The 17,936-nt window shown below is 35.5% G+C and overlaps 2 protein-coding genes across 3 annotated transcripts in view; one reads left to right on the top strand and one right to left on the bottom strand.

The window, feature by feature from the left end:
* Window positions 1-17,936, top strand: part of LOC111045301 (polyamine-transporting ATPase 13A2) — a 144,538-nt gene that overhangs the window by 124,287 nt on the left and 2,315 nt on the right. The window lies entirely within an intron of this gene.
* LOC120354446 overlaps window positions 173-17,936 on the bottom strand; it is a 56,641-nt gene continuing 38,877 nt past the window's right edge. Inside the window, exons 2-7 of one of the 2 annotated variants that reach the window (XM_039441637.1) lie at window positions 7,307-7,554; window positions 5,297-5,360; window positions 4,566-4,672; window positions 3,435-3,501; window positions 2,855-2,968; window positions 173-1,457 (exon numbers count right to left, since the gene is read on the bottom strand). In XM_039441637.1, coding sequence (XP_039297571.1) covers window positions 1,192-1,457; window positions 2,855-2,968; window positions 3,435-3,501; window positions 4,566-4,672; window positions 5,297-5,360; window positions 7,307-7,417 — 729 coding nt within the window. In that variant the 5' untranslated portion in view covers window positions 7,418-7,554 and the 3' untranslated portion in view covers window positions 173-1,191. Of the gene's footprint in view, window positions 1,458-2,854; window positions 2,969-3,434; window positions 3,502-4,565; window positions 4,673-5,296; window positions 5,361-7,306; window positions 9,071-17,936 lie in introns of those variants that run through there. The other variant, XM_039441636.1, reaches the window with a different exon arrangement.

The raw sequence follows: 17,936 nt of genomic DNA, 5'->3' as shown, positions 1-17,936 counted from the left end.
CTATGTTGTAACAGTAGCTGTGTATTTATTCATATTTTTTTTATAGAATCACCTCTTACATTAATCAAATGATACTGTAGGCTTGTTCAACATGGCTTCCAAAAGGGATATTTGTTCCATTGGTATTCATTATGATTGTATGAAGGAAGTCGGAGTTAGTTTGTAAGTAATTATAATATTTCCAATTCCAGGTGGATGATGCTCATATTTTAATTGTCAACAATGATTTCATCACTTTATGGAAACTTCTAAGTTTTCAATAAATTACCAATATACACCAGTGTCACAAGGATACAATCAAAATGCAAATTAGGCAACACTTAGTCTTTAAATTCCTGTAGCCTATGCAGAGCATACGCTTGTGGTCAGTAGACAAGTGATGTTCTAAGAAGCATATACTGCATTCTTATGTCTTAGCGGGATTATCAAGCAACAATCCTGGCAGTCCACAGCTCATTACACCTGTTAGCCGACAGTGCCTCACCTGTTGGTCAAACGTAAATTTTCACCTGTTGGCCAGGCCCTCTGTGGCTTGGTAGTCTAATTAAGTATGCACTAGTAGGCCTGCTCCCTGATAGCTCCATTGGTGATTTATTTACAAACTTATTATAGTCTGCATGGCACGAGAGAGTCCCTGGATTGCGGGCTATCCAATGCTATACAGGGACTTTATTGTGCCATGCCGACTATAGCTCAGTATGATGCTGAATCACTGGTATGATCACTTGAAATGAAATTTATCCCTTAGAAGCCTTTATTATTTTTCAGACTTCATTATTCCTTAACCTCTTTAATTACAAGTAGCATTTAGTGATAGTGAATAGTATAGAATAGTATAATAGTATAATGATAGAATAGTATTTAGCATCAAATAAATTTACAATATCAATATTGCTGTTGAGAATACCTCACAGAAATGAAATATGTTCTATGTAATGAGAATAAATGCTGGAAACACAATATGACTTGCTAGATGAGGCACAGACAATGAAATTTAATAAGTGCTGGATGGAATATTCAGACAATGATTTTTTATTGGCGAATGTGAGAATCTAGTTTTTCAACTGACATGTCCCAAATTCAACTAGCTGCCTGAAAAAAGCCTGTTGCACAACCTTACTGCTTTTGTTCCTGTTTCACATTTCAATAAAATATATATGAATAGTTCATACGTTAGACTATGATTAATTTCTATTTATGAATAGTTTGTTCACACACCTGATAATTGGTATTTATTTGTGGTTCTGGTTGTACTGGTTGCTCATCTGGAACCGGGTCAGGCAAGCTGTCGATGTTAATCTCCAATCCATGTTTCACCTTCTCAATCGCCTCTTTATATTGAAGAATTCTCCTTCCTTTTCTTCTTGCGGAACTTGTGTTCCCAGCTTTCTCCAAATCCTTTCTCTGGCGTTTATAAATTTCCATATTGGAATTCAGAGAATCCAAGAGAAATTTCCCTAAAATTGAAATAAGAAATTTCATTGAAATTATTTGAAACACAAGAAGTAAATTCAAATGATATAATTACTATATTATGAAATTCACTTGATATTAACATAATTATAAGCGTATAATTATAAGCGGGGTGGTGACAAATTGATATACCGCCACAGGTGCCAGAATACCTTAGAACGCCCCTGACTGCTGCGGCAATATTAGTTATTGCTGTGTTATGACCAGCGACCACATAATACAAATGAATTATGTGGTCGCTGGTCATGACTCATTGATTGCTGTCAAAACTTCGGAAATGTTTTGAGACTGCGTCGAACTTGTCAGCTCAGTTCGCGGGAAAATAATTGGCGGGGAATAGCATTATGTCAATGACACAACATTGTACTGTAAACTATGTACCTTTATAGAAACTATACTTGTATAACATCAAAGAAAGTCTAGTTAGATAAACAAGACAGAGAATCAAACTTTCAAAGGCCTACTCTTATTAGAATAATCGATTTATTTCTTTGCAATTCTAGTTGTATTGAGAGAGTTCTTATTATCACCGACATCAGATTTCATTGGAGCCTCACTCCGATGTGGGCAGTGAACGCTTTGATCTTTAAAAACGCTGATGAAGGCCTTCTTCTCTCCAGCTTTCTTATGAATCATGAAATTGGAAATACTTGATTTTTTTAAAATGTTATCATATTCTACTCGTTGTTCTGAGTCATTACCAATTTGAGTTTTTCTCCTAGTATGAAAATTGAGCATTTTTTCTAGTTTTTCTCCACCCTAAAGAACAACATTCTCGTGAATATAATTTAGTAGACTGTGACTATGTGTTTATATTATGATAATATTGAAATGGAGCTTTCTGAATGTGCTTGTGTGTTCGTCAGATTGATAATCCAATTCTGTATAAAATAATGCAATAAGGTACTTTATTAAAATTGGAAATCGTTTTAAAATAATGGCAAGGAAAGTTATGTGAGTGTGCCACACCATATTTTGATGGAAATCTGATGAAAACCACTTTTTTGGACTCAGGGGACCTTGAAACGTATAGAAATCTTGAAATTTGGGTACCTTAATTTTTTTGGAAAGCAATACTTTCTGTATTATAATAACTGAATTCTATTCTTCCATAATAGTTGCATTGATTCATCCTTTGAAGGGTTGTGAGGCGTAGCCCTTAGAAAATATGTAACTTCGAAGGAAATTTGGCAAACCTGCACATTCTCCCCTTTAATTTGAGCCATGTATCTTGAAAATCGGTTTAGTAGTTACTGAGATCTCACTCTTCCAACTGTGCATTAATATATAGAAGATGTGAAAAGATGTCTAAGCAGATTAGGCATTGGAAATAATCCATCACTAGAGTTACAGATATACTCATAAAATTTCAACATCTTACTTTTTGAGTCATTGTCAGTTGATTTGTTGTCGTCAGTGAAGAGCCTTCTCCGAGCTGTATGCTCTTTATCACTACCAGTTGGCCCACTACTTTTTTCTTGATACATTGAGTTTTCTGAAAAAATCAAATTAATTTGTATAAGAATCAATTTGAATAAAAAACACTAAATCTTAATTAAAAAAAGATTTAGTCTGGATTTGAAATTTGGAAAAGATTCAGTTAAAATTTGCAAATAAATACTCTGTAACACCAGTCAGTTTATAATATATAGGTTATAGCACAGAGAACAGATTAGACGAATAGAGAATATTTAGAATAGAGAGTATCTATAATATTTATGATAGTATAAATCTATAAATATATGAATTTGGGATAGTTATTAGAACTAGAACAATATTATTAATAGGTTGGTGGTGTATTCAAATTTCTAAAGAAAATGTAATTGTAGTCTGAGTAATTCTAAACATGTGAGAAAAATTATGGCTCATTAATTTGTGCAATTTCTCACCCCTAGTCTTTGAAATGGTGTAGGATTTATCTGTATTAAAATATGTTATAATTTTTATAAAACTGAACCTACCTTCATGTGGTAAAGGTTTCCAATTGGAGTCTTTATATGATTCGTCACAAGATGACATCCCATATTCCTGAAAAATAAAAAAGATGGGATAACAATAAAAAATATGATAGGCAAATATGATATGATAGGCTATTTTGTCAAATTTATTAGTATACAGTATTAAGATATTAAGAAGGAGAAGTAAATATCTACTTCTGACAAAGTAGGAATCACAAACTTATGCTATAAATTGATAGGATCCTATTCTCAATTTTTGATCCATTTCAGCTACAGTATGAATACAACAAAAGAAAGACTACATTTTACTGAGAATCATGTTGGTGAAGAGTATGAGAAGTTTAGTTAGCTATGAAAACTTAAGTTATGATTCGAGATTAAAATTTTCAAATTTTAAGAACCATCAAAGTTTCAATTTTTGCCATTGCTTTACATAGGGATAGGTGAGCTGAAAATTTTCACATTTCAACTTGTGATCAGCTGTTTTGAAACAAGAATTTTATTTTTCATTATGCTTTTTGAATTTGGAATTTTTGCAGAGAAAGAGAAAGATAGAGGATGAGAGAAAGAGAATAGAGGGAGAAACAAAGGTAATGAGGGAGGAGTAAGAGAGGGGAGAGAAGGAAGAAAAAGGAAAGAAGGGAAAGAGAGTAGGAGAGAGGGAAAGAGGGAAAGATAAAGAAAGACATTGAGAAAAAGACAGGGAGAGAGAAGGAAATGGTGAGGTGAGTAAAAGAAACGAAAAGAGAGTAAAAGAGAGGAGAGAGGAATAGATGAGAGGGGAGGAGAGAAAAAAAGGAGCGGAGAGGATAGAAGAGAGAGGAAGAAGGAGAGGAGATAAGCGGAGAGAAGTGGAGAGGAAAGAAGAGGAAAAGAGATGATAGGAGGATTGATTTTATTGATTAATTTTATTAATAGGAGAAAGGTGATGGTAGGAGAGGGGTGGTGATGAGAGGAGAGAAGGAGAAGGATTGAAAACTGTGTTACGTAGTTCAATAGTCACAGTTTTGTACGACCAGGGATGTCCTAGTAAGATGATAAATAAGACATAGAAAGTCCTTGATTTTTTCCAAACACAGATACAAGCAGCAAACTGAACAAACAAAAATAATTTCTTACAAAAATTTGACTCACATCTTCAGCACAGATGATTGCTTCCACAATTGCTGCTTCTTCAATCTGCTCTTGAGTTATTGGAGATGACTCGATGTCATCATGTGTCAAACATGAAATTGTGGTATCTAAAAAAAATATATATAAAAACAAAGTAGATATTGATTAAACCTTAAATGAGAAGTAGTAGTAGGTACAGTGAACATAGTGTAGTTAATGTGGACGAAGCATTTTTGCACCTGAATTTTCCATTACTGCTTTTAAGTTTCAATCTACCTATTAAAATAGCCTCTCGCCTCTTTGCTCCTATTTTGATATTTCCAAGCCCCATTTTACCTAGCTTCCTTAGCTTTTTGCTATTGAGATTACTTGCTACGGCAGTACTTTTAAATTCTAATATTGCATGAAAAACGTCATTCATGATGCATGAGCTGCTGGAAGATAATAAAGATGTGTACCAAAATTATGTGATACAATTAAGACTTCACACACATGTGAATTCATTTTGGGGTTGTAGTTTGTCGACGTTGACTTTTAAGGCGCTAAACAATTTTAATAGGGAAAGATATTTATTTTGTCCTCCAAGTTATATAGTATTAACAGGAACTGACTACCATCCTGTTTGTTCTGAATTCAATTTCTGGCATGGACCATTTTTTTAAATTAATTTATTCCACTTTTTGCAAACAGATTTGATCTCATGAAAGAAGCACGCGCATTGGAAAATATATTTATATGGAATTGGAACCTACCTCTAAGTGGTGTAGGTGACCAATTGGGATCTGCATCCTCGTCATCAGCTGTTGTTTCAGCTTCCTAAGAAAAAGAATAACATTATATGAATTATAAGTTTCTCGATAGAGTAATAAGAACAATAATAGCCCAAGAGCCCATGAGCCCCAGACCTTCCTTATTTTATAAAAGCTGAAACTTTTTCTGTGCATGCCCCCTATACAGGTAAGAGTAACCAAAACAGCGAGTATGAAATTTGGGTAGTGGTTGCTTTGGCAGTAAGGGGGTAGTGAAGGAGTGAAAAAAGGACATTACTTTCGTCATAGTATAAAGGCTGAATTTTACATATATTACTCGGGCTAACTCTAGAAATCTTGTTTTCCATTGCTAGACACTGATGACAGTTGCCACCCCCAGCAAGACACCCCCAATGTAATAAACTTTGAAGAATAATAATTATACTTTCATAATAGTATAAAAGATTTTCTTTATATAAATTGTGTTACTTGGGGACCAAAAAATTTTCTACCTCAATAGCCAGACAGTTTTAATGGTTTTTACATCTTGCCAGACACATTGAAAGTTAGGGGTGTCTGGCAGGGGGTAGCAACCGTCACAAGTGTCTGGCAATGGATGGCAATATTTCTAGAGTTACCCCGAGTAATATATATGAAATTCAGCTTTTATACTAAATCAAGAGTATAATTATAATTTTTTTAATTTTTGAAGTTAGGGGTGTCTGGCAGTGGGTAGCAACCGTCATAGGTGTCTGGCAATGGACGACAATATTTCTACAGTTACCCCGGGTAATATACATGAAATTCAGCTTTTATACTATAACAAAAGTATAGTTATAATTTTTTTAAGTTTTTAAGTTAGGGGTGTCTGGCAGGGGGTAGCAACCGTCATAGGTGTCTGGCAATGGATGACAATATTTCTGGAGTTACCCCGAGTAATATATATAAAATTCAGCTTTTCTACTATATCAAAAGTATAATTATAATTTTTTTGAGTTAGGGGTGTCTGGCAGGGGGTAGCAACCGTCATAGGTGTCTGGGAATGGATGACAATATTTCTAGAGTCACCCCGAGTAATATAAATGAAAATCATCTTTTATACTATCACAAAAGTAGACTGTAATTATAAATTTTTTTAAGTATTTAAGTTAGGGTTGTCTGGCAGGGGGTAGCAACCGTCACCAGTGTCTGTCAATGGATGACAATATTTCCCTAGTTTCCCCGAGTAATATATATGAAATTCAGTTTTTATACTATAACAAAAGTATATTTATATTTTTTTAAGTTCGGGGTGTCTGGCAGGGGGTAGCAACCGTCATAGGTATCTGGGAATGGAGTACAATATTTCTTGAGTTACCCCGAGTAATATATGTAAAATTCAGCCTTTATAATATGACGAAAGTACCTAATGTCCTTTTTTCACCCCTTCACTACCCCCTTACTACCCAAATTTCATACTCGCTGTTTTGGTTACTCTTACCTGTATAGGGGGCATGCACAGAAAAAGTTTCAGCTTTTATAAAATAAGGAAGGTCTGGGACTCGTGGGATATTGCTCTATAATAATTGTAATCATACAAAAAATCGCTTACGGTTGGAAACATTAAAGGAAGACTAATTTATTTTTTTTAAGAATTTCTTTCATGCTTCAAGTTTTATAATATCATTGAAATTATTGATATAGGTTGCTCATTATTCTGGAGAAAAATTTGAAAATTGTACCTAAAAAACATGAGATTTATGTAATAGGCCTACTGATATATACGAGACTGCAAGATGGTGAACCAATACTTAAGCTACTACAAGAATAAACAACTCAAACAAATTGCGCCATTCAGATAATGGTAAAAAGGAGTTAAAATGACAAACATGGACTGAGAATTTTTTTATAGTGGTTGAAAATTGTCTCACTGTTTAAAATGAAAATGTCTACCACATTTTTACCCGTGGCGAAGCACGGGCGGGTCAGCTAGTGTTTCTATAATATTAAGAAAATTTATCTCAATCCACTCACCTCATCAATGTCTGGAGTTGCCGTTGCCAAATCTGAACAATCTCTTACTGAGTGCACAAGCAATTGGCTCCTGCCAACAAAAAACTGTCCGCACTTTTTGCACTCAAACATGGTAGGTCCTCGTAATGTGAACTGTACTCAGTAGCAGTTGAGTACTGAAACTACTGAGACTGACTGAGCTGGTGAGCTATGAGCATTTGTTCTGACGATATGGCACATCCCCACCCCGCCAACCAAGTACTGCCAGACTAAAAGGAATTCGCTAAGTAAACAAAACAAGAAGATCCAGGCGCCGTGCATCCAAACTCTATACCAATTTAATTCCGGTCTTCTTACTGTGCTGTTATAAACAATGACATTTTGCGTATGTAGATACCATGCATAGAAGACATAAACCAACATTGTCTTGCTCACTAGAATGAAAGCAAGCCAAACTTCAAATTCCAGCTCCACAATCAATAAGTTGATTGAACAACTATAAATAGAACAATTTGAAGGAAAATAAATATGAGGTCTTATTTTATGAAATTTGTTGGAAGATATTGAATTCGAAATATTAGAGATTACCAGTAAGCCTATAGATAATTCTTTTTTCTTCTAATATTGCTGGGAGAGTACAATTTCTAATAAAATGAATTGTCTACTATTATAAATTATTGTTTTGTCTTATACTTTTAATTCCCAAGGGACTTATTCAAATTTATTTTATTTCTCTTTATGACAACATTCACACAGAATAATAACGACACATCCAAAAAATTGTTCAAACCAAAATAAATTAAAATAGCAAGTAACCAGTTACTAACTAACTAACTAAACAACCAGCTTCTATCGTAGTATGAACATCTGAAACTGAATAAATCATTGGAGGACAGCCATAGCATTTTCAATCTGCTAGAATATCTTGGAATTATTTTCTTGAATAATTTTAACGGTTTTCATTGTTCGGGCAACAGTGCTTTAACACAAATGCATTTTAACATCGCAATCACAATAGTGTTTGGAATTTTCATCTTTGCCGCCTATTATTTCATTGATTAACTTTATTTCAAGTTATTTCAATCAATCCTTCAGTTTATTGTCGTGATATGCACAAGAAAACACAGTGAACTAGAATAAAAACGTTGAATGCTACAAACTGTTACTATTATCATTTTATGATAAACTTACTCCTTACTCTCTCATCCTCTGTACATAAGAGCGTCATGAGATGCAGAAAATCATGTCTAATTTATGCAAAGTAGAACTTATTCTGAGTTCTTATTAGAGAGTGAGATAACAATAAAATTGCTGAAATAGAAAAGGGCTGGTCAAATTGCGAGGTAGAAGGTGAATGGAAACGAGTTTCAAACCAACTTGGAGATAGAAAAAGTCTAATGGTAAAAGACAGTACCTATAAGGTTCCTTGTGAGCATTATGCGTGATGAAAATTTTTTATAGCAGAGACTTAAAGAAAAAGCAGAATCACTTTATTTTTAAATAGATAAACTCATTACTCATGATCCCATGATTAAAGAATCAAAATTCCATTTGGAGAGTTCGATCTCACAAGGTGTCAAATTATCTATCGATAAACTGGAACTTCAATTATCAGAAGATACTTGAAGATTGTTGTATAAAGTAAGTTATTGGATTATTCAGCTTCAGTTATTTCATAATTACATAATGCACAGTTTAACCAACACCAATCAATTTATCAATCGTGATACAGAATTCTTCAACGTTTTTATTGTTACAGCATAAAGATTGCTTCCTGAAGAATGCATTTCAACACCAACGTTGAAACACTGGTTATAGTTGATCTTTAAAAAAAACACCTATTATTTTATTGATAAAAAATAATTTCAAGTATCAACCTCTCATTTCATTGCATTTATTCAGTTCATAGTAAAGTAGTACAAGTAGTAGTAAAAATGATAAGTCGAATGTAGCCGGTATGTAGAATAAAGTAGAATGCTACACACACTGTTACTACACTCAAATAATCAATTAAAAGTCTTCAAGTTAGTCGTATCCCTAAACAAGAAAATATTCCAGAATCTACAAGAATATTATTGAAACATGAAGTGAATTGAATTATTAGAAATATTCAAATTATTATACATAATAATTATTATACATAATTATTATACATTATAATAATACAAAATAGTATGTCAATGTCAAGAATATTTGTTTATAATGGAAGTGTTAATAATTACAGAAGAACTGTTCCATATAAAACATATCTCATTGAATATATATATATATGAAGAAACTCGTCAGAAAGACAATCCCAAGTTCAGAAATGTTAAAATATCATCAAATAATCAGTTTTTGACAAAAATAAAATGAGAAGTCAAAATTGTTTTTAACGTCTAGGTATGTAATGAGAAATTTCTCGTACATTCATCGTTTACTGGCATAAAAATCGAAAAATCCGAATAACATTTTAAATTTTGCTCAGATGGATTTGAAAATATAGGGGAACAACACTAGTGTGAAGAGAAACATTCCTTATTATAGTTAGTTAGTTTGTACAATTTTTCCGTGCCTCCTCTCCCTTCTAAGCAGAGAAAACATACAGACGTTGTGATACTGGCCACAAGTTTTTAAATCTCGCGCCAAACGGAGTGGCCGACGCCAAAGAACTGGATTGGATTACGTTGTGCGCCTAGCCTGTTTATTGGACAGCAAATTGCCGTCTGTTTCTTAATTTATTATTCTGGGAATATTCAATCAATTGATTTCTTCTAGTCATAAACTCCAGTATCTTGAAAATGTATGAGCACGTTTATTGCACACAATAATGATTATTATCTGCTTAACATCAAAGATCCCCTCAAGAATGTCCCCTATTAGTGGTCTTTGCCTTACGAAAATCTTCTATTTATTATTTTTTATCCTTCTCTTATTCTTCCTATTCCTTCTCCTCTTATTCTTTTCCTCCTCCTCCTCCTCCTCCTCCTCCTCCTCCTCCTCCTCCTCATCCTCCTTTCTAACCCTCTCACATCCTCCTCTTATTCTTCCTTCTCCCCTCCACCTCCTTCTCCTCTTCTTCCTCCTCCTCATCACCCTTTCTGTCCTCCTCACATCCTCCTCCTCTTATTCTTTCTCCTCCTCCTCTTATTCATCCTCCACCTCCTCCTTCTCTTTCTTTTTGTCCTCCTCACTCCCTCTTCTTATTCTTCATACTTCTTCTACTCCTTCTCCAGTTACTGTCACTCCTCCTCCTCTCATCCTTCCTACTACCCCTCCTCCACTTCTTATTTTTTATCTTCTTCACATCCTCCTCCTCTTATTCTCTTATTCTTCCTCCTCCACTTATTCTTCCTCCTCTTATTCATCATCCACCTCCCCCTCATCTTTATTTTTGTCCTCCTGCTCCTCCCCCTCCTCTTCATCTTGTTGCTCCTCTTCCTCATCATCATTACTCCTCCTCCTCCTCCTCCTTTGGAAAGTACTACTCCGCCTCCACATATATCTTGCTGCTTATCGTCATCATCATTGTTTCCTCCTTCTTCTCCTCCTCCTCCTCCTCCTCCTCCTTCTCCTCCTCATCTTCTTGCTCCTCCTCATCATCATAATTACCTCCTCCTGCTCCTCCTCCTCCTCTTCATATTGTTGCTCCTCCTCATCATCATCATTATCTCCTTCTACTCCTCCTCCCCCTCTTCATCGTGTTGCTCCTCCTCCTCATCATCATTATCTCCTCCTCCTCCTCCTTTTGATACTACAAGTCCGCCTCCACATATTTCTTGCTGCTCCTCCTCATCATTATCATTGTCTCTTCATCCTCCTCCTCCTCCTCCTACTCATATTCTTGCTCCTCATCGTCATCATAATTATCTCCTCCTCCTTCTCCTCCTCCTCCTTCTCCACCTCCTCCTCCTCCTCATCCTTCTCCTGCTATTCACCTCCTCTTTATCTAATCTAATCCCTCCTCTTGATACTTAGCAATTCCTGCCGGCCGAATAGTCATATTCATATAAATCGAATAAAATACATGTTCAATTCGGACGCCGTCCGAATTGACACGAAACAGTCCACATTGTCATGTTCATATATAAAAACAGTCCATATTGTCACGAACACAAACGTATATATATATATATATATATATATATATATATATATATATATATACTCTCACGGTTTCTTGTGAAGTGACTGTGAATGTCATTGCTCTTTGGTAGCCTATCCTGCATCTGATGTATATCCTTCAAACATTGATAGATGAACTCATTAATGACTGATAGAATGCCATTTTTAGAAAGAAGGGGCTTACAGTGATCTAGATAGCCCGCCCCAGAAATCACCCGGACCGCTCTCTTCTGAATTAACAGAACTTTAGAAGTGCTAGATGCATGACCCCACAATTTCAAACCATAACTCATCCTCGAATGAAAAAAAGCAAAATAGGCCTGTCTGACCACCGAAATTGGCAGTTCAGATATCAGCCTTCTCAGTAGATAGACAATGCTGCTGAGACTGGAGCACACCATGTCTATATGAGGTTCCCAGAGTAACTTGGCATCAAGAGTGAACCCCAATAATCGGACCGGCTGCAAATACTCACTGACATCAACAATATACTTTGGGTTTTTGCCTCATTCAGAGACAATCTGTTTAGTGAGAACCAATCACGAGCTTTATCATACAGCTCCATCACATCTGCTTTAGCTTGGGTGACACTCTTATTTGCAGAGAACAAGGAAGTGTCATCCGCATAGAACAGCACATTTCCCTCTAGATAGTAGTGCAAATCATTTATTGCTACAAGAAAGAGTAATGGGCCCAACAATGAGCCCTGTGGCTCACCCCGTTTTACCAGAAGAGGAATTGAGCACTGATCATTCCAATGTACAATCTGTTTTCTCTCAGAAAGGTAAGACTCAAACACCCGAATTGCGCATTCCTGTAAGCCATAATGCTCCAATTTCTTTAAAAGAACTGTATGAGGAATACAGTCAAATGCTCGTGGGAGATCACAAAGCATTGAAAAAGTTGATTTCCGCTCCTCAAAAGAATTGATAATCGATTCTAACAGTGATTCCACAGCCATGACAGTAGATTTTCCTTCCTGAAACCAAACTGAGAAGGAACAAGGAGGTCATGCTCCTCAAGGTATATACAGTTGTGCAAATATGATTGCCTCAAATATCTTAGCAAAAACAGGAATTATAGAAATTGGTCTGAAACTTGAGGTGTCACAATATGGACCCTTCTTGTAGACTGGGACTGTTCTGGAGATTTTGAGTTGTTCAGGGAAAGTACCGCTAGCTAAACAGTTGTTTATACACAATGCTAAAATGGGTGCAATAATAACAGCTATCATCTGCTTGAGCAAATTTGGGGTCATGCCATAAATATCCTTACAATTGGAACTCCTGAAACCTAAAACCGCTTCAATTACATCTTGAGCACATACAGGACTCCAGGTGAATTCAGAAACTATGGCAGGCATGTGAGTAAACTGAATAGGTTCACCGTCATTTGGTATATCATTCACAATCTTCTCAACTGACTCAAGAAAATAATTGTTGAAGTCATCTGCTGTGGCAAATGAGTTGTTGGTCTCTTTTGATGATGGTCTTATTTTGTTTATAAGGGTCCAGGCAGCTTTTATTCTATTACTAGACTCCATAATGAGTTTCGCGTTTGCTTCCAATTTTGTTTCCCCAATTTTATTGCGATACCCATGTCTAAGATTCTTCAATACAATGTTCAGATTAGGGTTTGTTTTACATATGTCACTTACCAACAGAATAAGCTCTCTCAGTTCTTCAAGTTCTGGAGTGAACCAATCGCAAATTGGACGGGTTGGACCACCCCCCAGTCGACCAGCATCCCTCCCCGATGATGAGAAAACCATTTTAGTCTTCACAGGAAACAAAGAATCAAAAAGTTCCTTGAAACTACAAAAAAAAAACGTAAACCCCTCCCTTGCTGACAACGTGGAAATCATATTAAACCAGGGCTCAATTCGATCCTGTAGTGAAGCACAAAAAATCTGAAGACAATTCTCATTAAATGATCGATACTGGATAGTTTTGAGTGTTTTACCCCGTCTATAGCAAGCCAACCGAGCTCTCAGAAGGATATGTTTGTGGTCTGATATTTGATCCTTGCTAACATTCACAGTGAAACAATCCGGATCTAAGTTTGTTACAACTGAGTCAAGAGCTGAGCATCCTCTTGTTGCCTCACTTATTAAGCTTGTCAGCCCAAACCCCTGCAAAACATTCAGAAACACCCTGGCATCCCTTGGTGAAAAATTGCATTGAAATTATGGTGGTCAGTTCCAATCAACACACAATGACCCGCAGACAGTGCATAAGAAATAGAAAGCTTCAACTTATCAAAAAACAGGTTTGCATCCCCTCTAGGAGACCTATACATCGATATCACTATGAGTGATAGCTCAACAATATAAAAACCTGCAAATTCCGCCCAAACTTCCACACAGTAAGTTGACAAGTCAAGTGATTTAATAGTAAAATTATTCCTATTGTTAAAATATACAGCTACACCGCCCCAAGGTGACTGTCTACAGAAACTGCCAGTAAGTGCCAGCCTATCAATATTCTGGTAGAATGGTATCTCTTGTTCAACCAGCCAATGCTCTATGATTCACAATATGTCAACATTCTGTGATTTACATAAGATTTCAAGTTCATTCAATTTGTTTCTTAAACACTGCACATTTATGGAGCATAAATTCAATCGGAATTTTTTATTATTATTTCTAGAAGACTCTAAATAATTAGGGCTTGACTCATTTACATGCATATCAAAACTTAGATCACTCTTAGGGGCGCCAGGTCGAATCCTAAAAAAGGCTGACTCGAATCAGACAATGATAGCTGACCTCCAGAAACATTCAGACAATCCCTTCCATCCTCAAGCAGAGTGTCCACACTTACATGATTCGCCAGATCGAACCCTAGAAAAGTCTGACTCACATCAGACAGAGGATGCTGATCTCCAAATACATTGAGATGATCCTCCACACCAGGGCACAAGGAACTGCCAACTGCCAAACCATCATCATTTAAACCAGGAGAGACTGAAACACTTGACTGCATTGCCTTGGAAGAAAATGAGGACACTCTTGACGAGGGGTGGCCGATACATCTGCTGTCAACATTCCTTATAATATCATTTATTTTATCAGCAATAAGTAATTTACCCATTCCATTCAGATGAAGTCCGTGGCTTGTATGGAACCGCCTCTCCAAAGTCCACAATTCCAGTATATGAACCGGATACACATCAGTTAAACGTCTTATGAGTGTATTTATAGCAGCTATAGTTTTATTAATATGTGAGCTTCCAGGTAAATCATAGCGGTAGGGAATAGTGGATATGATTATATTACTCTTTATATATGCTTCAATCACCTCAGTTAACCCCTGCATGAATGCTGACTTGCAGATCTCATCAGAGTTATTATTAATACTATTAGTACCGCCCAAAACGACGACCCAATCTTTTTGTTGGCAGTTTTTGACCTCATTTGAGGAGAGCATCCAGTCAGTCAAAGCTTCAAGCCTTGCCCTTGGAAGAATGTGGGCAACACAAGAAAACTCATTGGCAGCAAGGAGCCCACACGCTCACGCAACCCCCTACCATGACTATCAGACCACAAATGCAGTCTTCTATCTAAACCAAACCCACTAAGCGAACTGACATCTCTGCAGGCAGCATTAATCAAGGAGCATGATCTGCGGAAACTTTTCAAAGCCAATTTCGCCAAACCAACTGTAACTAGGTGCGGGCGATCCCGATCAGTGCTCAACCTGCCCCATTAAAACATAATTGAACATAATCTTTTAGGTTATGTAGACAAATTGAAATCTACCCAATCTGAGATTCTCTATCTGTCGTGGTGAGGACGGCATTTACGCACAAAGGAATACCCAGCTTAAATAGATGTTTTTGAGATAATTTATTTGATGCAGCTCTTTCACATTCATCATAATTATTATTATACAGAGTTTGTAAAATTAAAAATATCTATTAATTATCAAAACAATACTATTATTATTAAAAATATTCATCAATATTATCAAAACAATATTATTGAGGTTAAGTGGAATCAGGTAGAAAGCAATAGAACAGCTGTTTTTTTTTTTTTAATTTCTATATGATTTGGTGAATTCGCTGTATGAAATTGTATGTCCCATAAATGAAATTTGAACATTAATTATGAAAAATCTAGAAGGAAAATTGAAATTTGGGCTTCGAGGTGCATGAGATTGATATTTTTAGATTCTATGTGCAGAATTTGAAGATCTAAATCATTCCCGTTTATCTGGTATGCAATCCACAAGTTGACATGTTTTGATGCGAACAAATGAATACACGAACAAACTCAACCCTACTCTCTCTTATTATATAGAAGATATAGTCAACGACTGCAAGAGATAGGACTGTGGAACAGAATAGTGGTGAAACTATGATAGTGCCAGAAGTGTCTCAAACACAATAGTAGGTAGGCTACTACATGAACTTTTTGGAAGTGATTTGAAAACAAAAATGTTAAAACAACAGAACTGAAAGTTGTCAACCTTATCATTCTATCTCCATTTAGAGAGGCTTTTGTTAGAGCTGAATGTAAATCTATATTATATAAAATTGTATGTCTGTTTGTGTATTTGTTGTTCCCTATAGACTTGAAAACTACTTGACATAACGGCATCAAACTTTGGGAATATGTTGTGTGAATATTGGGGATGGTTTCTGAACAGTAATTTCAAAAGGGGGGGGGCAATAATAATTATTTATTAATCCATTTTACAGAACTATGTTTTCGAAATTGTCGGCCGAGTGGCTACCGAAGAACGGAAAGATGATCATGATTATGTGATAATATGATTTAGCATCTAAAGTTACCAGCTATAATAAACACGTCATCCTGTGATGAATTGTGTACTGGTATTAAAACGGTAGTTTGGAGTTGAAGTGTAGTTGATTGGTACCAGCTGTAGATAATGGTTCCTTAGAAGACCTATACAAATAATTATCACTCCCCTATCATTGAAAAACTGGAAAATGTTGAGAAAAAAATTATTCACCTGCGAAAGAGAGTTGTTCATAATCCACCTCATGAAAGAGAGTTGTTCATATTGCATTTATTAATTACTGAAGAATGACAGAATAATTCACTTTTTTTTTGAATTTAGCTTAGCTTATATTCATCCTAAAATGGAAGATGGAAAGAATATGGAATTCTGTGTGATTCATCGTACATCGCATGTTTCCTGGACCATCTATTGACAATCAACAACTAGGAAAACATTGAATTATTCGTTGAAACACTGATTTAACCTATCTATTTTTTAATTCAACACTTTACTGATAGATATTATTACCAATTGATTGAGAAGAATATGTTTTCGGAATAATGAATGCTGCATGACTAAGCACATACGAAGTCCATATTGAGATGTAAATAAAAATATTGTCAGATAAATTTCATGATTCACCAAATAAAGTCAAGTGTGACATGAGATGCATTAACTTTTTAGCGGTACGAAGTTCGCCGGGTAAGCTAGTTGTAAATAAAGCTTTATTATTAATAGTCAACGCTGAAAAAAGACAGGCTCAATCACCAGGAATACTATAAATTCTATGAGGGACCAGTAAGCCATTAATTTTGAGTAGTTCAATCACTTCCATTATGGACACTGATGGATACATTATGGACAGTCAATATGTATGAAATTTATTAGCTACAGAATAAAAAACTTTTGATTGCTGTGACCCCGACTACTACAATATGAATAACCATTTGGATCAAATATAAGGAATTACTCACATCTCTCATCAAATCGTACTTTTTAATCACAAAATATTAACAAAAAAAAAGTTATATTAAATGAACTCATGGTTAGTACTCAAGTTTGTCTTTTTCTGGCCGTGCTACAAATAAATGTTGGTATATGTTTGACATTTTATTTTTGTTATCTTGTTTTCTATTAATTAAGAAAGTTTCCATTGTGATTTTTAAGGCAATAAAATTTGAATTTGAAAAAAGAATTATCAACAAACTACTAACCAAAGAAAATCTCTGTGCTCTGTTCTAATCGGAATGTATGATACTCCATATACAGCTGATAGAAGGCGCAAACCGAACTGGCTAAGCATACAACAATGGAACAAGCTCGCGCTCTCGATAAACTCAAAATTATTTCGATCAGCTGATTGATAAGATTATTTTAAGCTTTCCAATGATTACAACATATGTTAGAATATCATGTGTCAATTATTTCAGTTCCATATGGCGTTCACCTTATCATGTTCATAACCTTACTTAATAGGATCCTTTTTCATCCTTTGAAACACTTAGAGGAAAAATATCTCAAAATCCGTTCTTAGTGCGCGTCTAGCATGTTTGAAGAATATTTGTGTAAAGTTTCAAGTCTGTAGGCCAATTAGTTTGAGCTGTAGTGTGATTTTATAACAAAATTTTCGAAAAATGCCCTCTCCTTAAACCCCTGTGTTCCTGATCGGAATTTTACTGCATAGATCTATTTTTTTTCGTAGCTGAACAAAAAAGTTCCTCATGACTGCTGTGCAATGAGCGGTTAAAAAGTATAAAATTTTGGGGGGGCCCCAGCTCCCTCAGGGGGGCAAATTTCTAAAA

This window comes from Nilaparvata lugens, chromosome X, assembly GCF_014356525.2.
Source record: "Nilaparvata lugens isolate BPH chromosome X, ASM1435652v1, whole genome shotgun sequence".
In the NCBI taxonomy this organism is placed as follows: domain Eukaryota; kingdom Metazoa; phylum Arthropoda; class Insecta; order Hemiptera; family Delphacidae; genus Nilaparvata; species Nilaparvata lugens.
Note: the sequence above shows the minus strand (reverse complement) of the source record. Positions and strands in the feature narration are given on the sequence as shown.